This window comes from Pygoscelis adeliae, unplaced genomic scaffold (assembly GCF_000699105.1).
Source record: "Pygoscelis adeliae isolate BGI_AS28 unplaced genomic scaffold, ASM69910v1 Scaffold384, whole genome shotgun sequence".
Taxonomy (NCBI): Eukaryota; Metazoa; Chordata; class Aves; order Sphenisciformes; family Spheniscidae; genus Pygoscelis; species Pygoscelis adeliae.
Window position 1 is genome coordinate 108,872 of NW_008824548.1, and position 3,625 is coordinate 112,496.

Here is a 3,625-nt window from a genome sequence, read left to right on the forward strand (position 1 = left end):
AAGGATTCTAAAACAACAACAAAGCAACAACAATTTAAAAACTTAAAATTCTTTTCCCCAATATTACTTGTTTAATTACCATTTGCACCAGTACATCTTATGCTTTATATACATATATCTTTAATTTTTGCTTCTTCAGCTTTCCGAATACATAATATATTATCTCCAGAATACTAACTAAGACAATACAGAAGAGGCTCCTAGTTAGTTGTTAATTGGTGCCATGAACTTCCTTGGTTTGGGGAACCGATACATAGTTGAAATGACAGGACCTCACAATGATTTGAGCAAAAAAAGAAAGAGAAAACAAAAAGCCAACCAGCAGAGTCCATGACTTCGCTAGCAGATTATAGCCACCCACAAATTCAGAGGAGGCAGGGAGTTTAAGTACAATGAGACTGCAGGAGGGACTATGAAGACGGGGGAGGGGCAGCAGGGGGAACACCAAGAGAGCCAGGGGATCAGGATTAAGTGACTACTTAAAATACATCCAAGAGCAGTCTGGTCCCCACTTCCACAAGTGGAACTGCAGCAGCTTTAGAGCTATTTTCAAGAATTTTGCTTCCCAAAGGGATGGTCTAAGTGAAACTTTGTCTCCAAAATGCCCTCAGTGTAGTGAGAAGACAAAAAAAGAACAAGAGACCTTTGCAAGTACGAGGTGCATACAGCTAACTACTCTCTTTTAAAAGCCTCACCAGGAAATCTTTGCCCAAAGGGAAAAATTTACTTGCACAGGTGTGCTAGCAGACTATCCCAGTTACAAAAGCGTTGCTGCTGGTTGAGTGTTCAAAACAGGAAGAAGCCTTCCAGTGAAGTACCAAATCCCTAGTGTTCTAGTAACTGGGTACAGCTGTAGAAGAGTCACTGAGACCACCTTCCCAGCTAGTGTTTTGGCTTATCAGCTAGCACAGAGGGTAGCCCGCAGGCTTTGCCCGGAGTAATCAGCAGACTTACACCCCAGATCACATCCATAGCTGCTGAAGATGGAATAGTGTCCAGATCAAAGGGCCTTAGGAAACTCTCCCAAAGAGAACAGCAGAGAGTAAAGGGGCTTGTACCTCTTTCTAACTCCCTAAACCACACAGAAAATAGAGGGGGTTTGGGGCATGTTAAAAATAAAAAAATATCCAAGTTACAAAAACCAGCTCACATCCCCAGAAAGTTAGCGTCAGAAGAAAAGCCACAAGAAGGAACACAGGTGGGAGAGTTTCACTGCCACAGTTCTCAAGACCGGGCCTACTATACATTTCTTGCCCAAATGGTAAGTATCAGTTGAAAAGGGGAAGGAGATTGTCCCTTCACCAGAGAATAACCCACTGTCCCACCATAGTTCTTTTCGTGGCATGGATATGCAATACTTGTAACACAGTGCCAAGTCACAACACAAGGCCAGGGCTCAGGATAGTGATGCAGGAACACGAAATGCTGAGTGGTGGGATTACCTGGTTGTCATCTAGTGCAAGTAACTACCAAATTATAAAAACAGTTTTTTTGTTTTTTTGTTTTTTTTTAAAGCTATTTCCAGTTAAAACAGCTTAGTGACAATGAGGCCTTTGCATGGGGCAGGAGGGAGAAAGGAGTGAAAATGAGAGAAGTTCCTCCAGTGAACCTGCAAGCCAAACAAGGAGGCTCAAGATAGGGTGCCCACCTGGAGCTACAGCACAATGGCAGCAGGTCTACTCAAGGACTTGCATGACTGCTCCCACACGAGCACAGGAACATCCAGCACTATCAAGAATTGCACCAAAGAGAGGAAGAGTAATGCGTGCATGGGGAGGTTCACTCCTCACCACGGATGTAATTAATCAAAAAGGGGTTTGTGTCGAGACAAGACCTACCTCCTTACAGCTTCCTCTTACAAGCCGCAGCCAAATGCAGCTGCCCTCAGCACTGCAGGCCAAGCTGCAGAGACTTGAGTCACTATTGAAAGCAGCCACAAAAAGCAACAGTCTAACCAGAGAAAATTTAAAGGACAAGGAACCCAGAGGCACCTACCCAGCCTTCTCCTGTACCCACCTTCTTCAGGATTCTTGCTTTCCCTGTATGGAAAGATGGGGAAGAGAGCTAGGATGTACCATGTAACAGCCAAGTGGGTGGAAGAGAGGAGGCCACCTCTCTCCTCCTTGCCCACCTGGTGAGGAGTCAGTATGTTCTCTTTAGGTTCAGTGGTTTCACTGTGGGATCAAAAATAGCAAGTTTTGACTGAAGTGAAGATCTGGTTTAAAAAGGAAGGATTGTCCCGATTTGTTTTTGATTGAAGACTAGAGAGGTTTGTGCCCCCTCTGATCCCATTTGGTGCCTCTAGAGCCTCTTGGTCATCAGTTTGTCCCATTCCACTGCTTTCACTATTCAGAACTGGACCCAGTTGGACTGCTGAGGAGCCTGATTGGGAACAGCACTGAAATAAAGAAAGGACAATCAAAGGAGCAGATCTAATAAGACTTCTTAACTTATGGCTCTTCCAGTGCCCTTCAGGACACTACACTTCTTGTGTGCAATACCCTTTACCACAGTTTACCTGGATGCAGTGCTGAAGTCTCCCCAGAGGTCTGTGGTAGCTGATGCTGGTGCCTTGGATGCAGATGCAGGAGCATCTAAGTCTAATAGAATATCTAAGGCAGAAGGAAAAAAAAAAAACAAAAACAAAACAAAATCAAGCTAATCAAGACAAAAACCCCACAGGCATTTAAACTGTCACCTTACACAAACTGCTGGATGCAGGGGCAGAGAATCTTTGAAGTGACTCCAGCTCTCCCTTCAGAAAAAGGAAGTTAGACTTTTTAAGGATTTTGTTATAACAGCAGCTCCTTTTGCTGAATGTGCACTGAGCCTCCAGCTCCCACTACAAGGGTACATCGTCTTCAAGAACTATTTGGTCTCCACATAGCGTACCTACTGGCAGATTTGTGACATATTACCTCTCCCAGTAGAAATAAGGCTCAGACTCAGCCCACGCTCAGCAATCATAACAGTTGCCACCTTAACAGTACAAATCACACACTGGAGTCCAGCCCTGTTCAGAAGCCTGTGGTTTCTTCTCACTCCAATCTGTGTACAGCACTGCTAAAGTCTCTGCCTTCACAAGAGTATCATCAGCTCTCCAGACACCTCCGTATGGTCACACTAAAAGTGTGTACAGCATCCAGAAGACTGCAGCAACCTCTTTGTTACAGAATCACAGAATGGTTTGGGTTGGAAAGGACCTTCAAAGATCACCTAGTCAACCCCCCTGCCATGGGCAGGGACATCTTTCAATAGATCAAGTTGCTCAAAGCCCTGTCCAATCTGGCCTTGAACACTTCGAATGGTGGGGCATCCACAACTTCCCTGGGCAACCTGTCCCAGTGTTTCACCACCCTCAGCATAAAAAATTTCTTCCTTACATCCAATGTAAATCCACTGTCTTTCAGTTTAAAACCATTGCCCCTTGTCCTATTCACTACAGGCGCTGGTATAAAGTCTTTCTCCATCTTGCTTACAAGACCCCTTTATACATTGAAAGGCTGCAGTAAGGTCTCCCCAGAGCCTTCTCTTTTTTAGGCTGAACAACCCCAACTCTCTCAGCCTTTCTTCATAGGAGAGGTGTTCCATCCCCCTGATCATTTTCGTGGCCCTCTTCTGGACC

The 3,625-nt window shown here is 44.9% G+C and overlaps 1 protein-coding gene across 1 annotated transcript in view; it reads right to left on the reverse strand.

Annotated features, from left to right (window-relative positions):
- Window positions 1–51: 51 nt before the first annotated feature.
- NECAP1 (NECAP endocytosis associated 1) overlaps window positions 52–3,625 on the reverse strand; it is a 6,556-nt gene continuing 2,982 nt past the window's right edge. The window contains exons 7-8 of the mRNA XM_009321880.1: window positions 2,519–2,612; window positions 52–2,398 (exon numbers count right to left, since the gene is read on the reverse strand). Of these exons, the coding sequence (XP_009320155.1) occupies window positions 2,350–2,398; window positions 2,519–2,612 (143 nt within the window). The 3' untranslated portion in view covers window positions 52–2,349. The remainder of the gene's footprint in view (window positions 2,399–2,518; window positions 2,613–3,625) is intronic.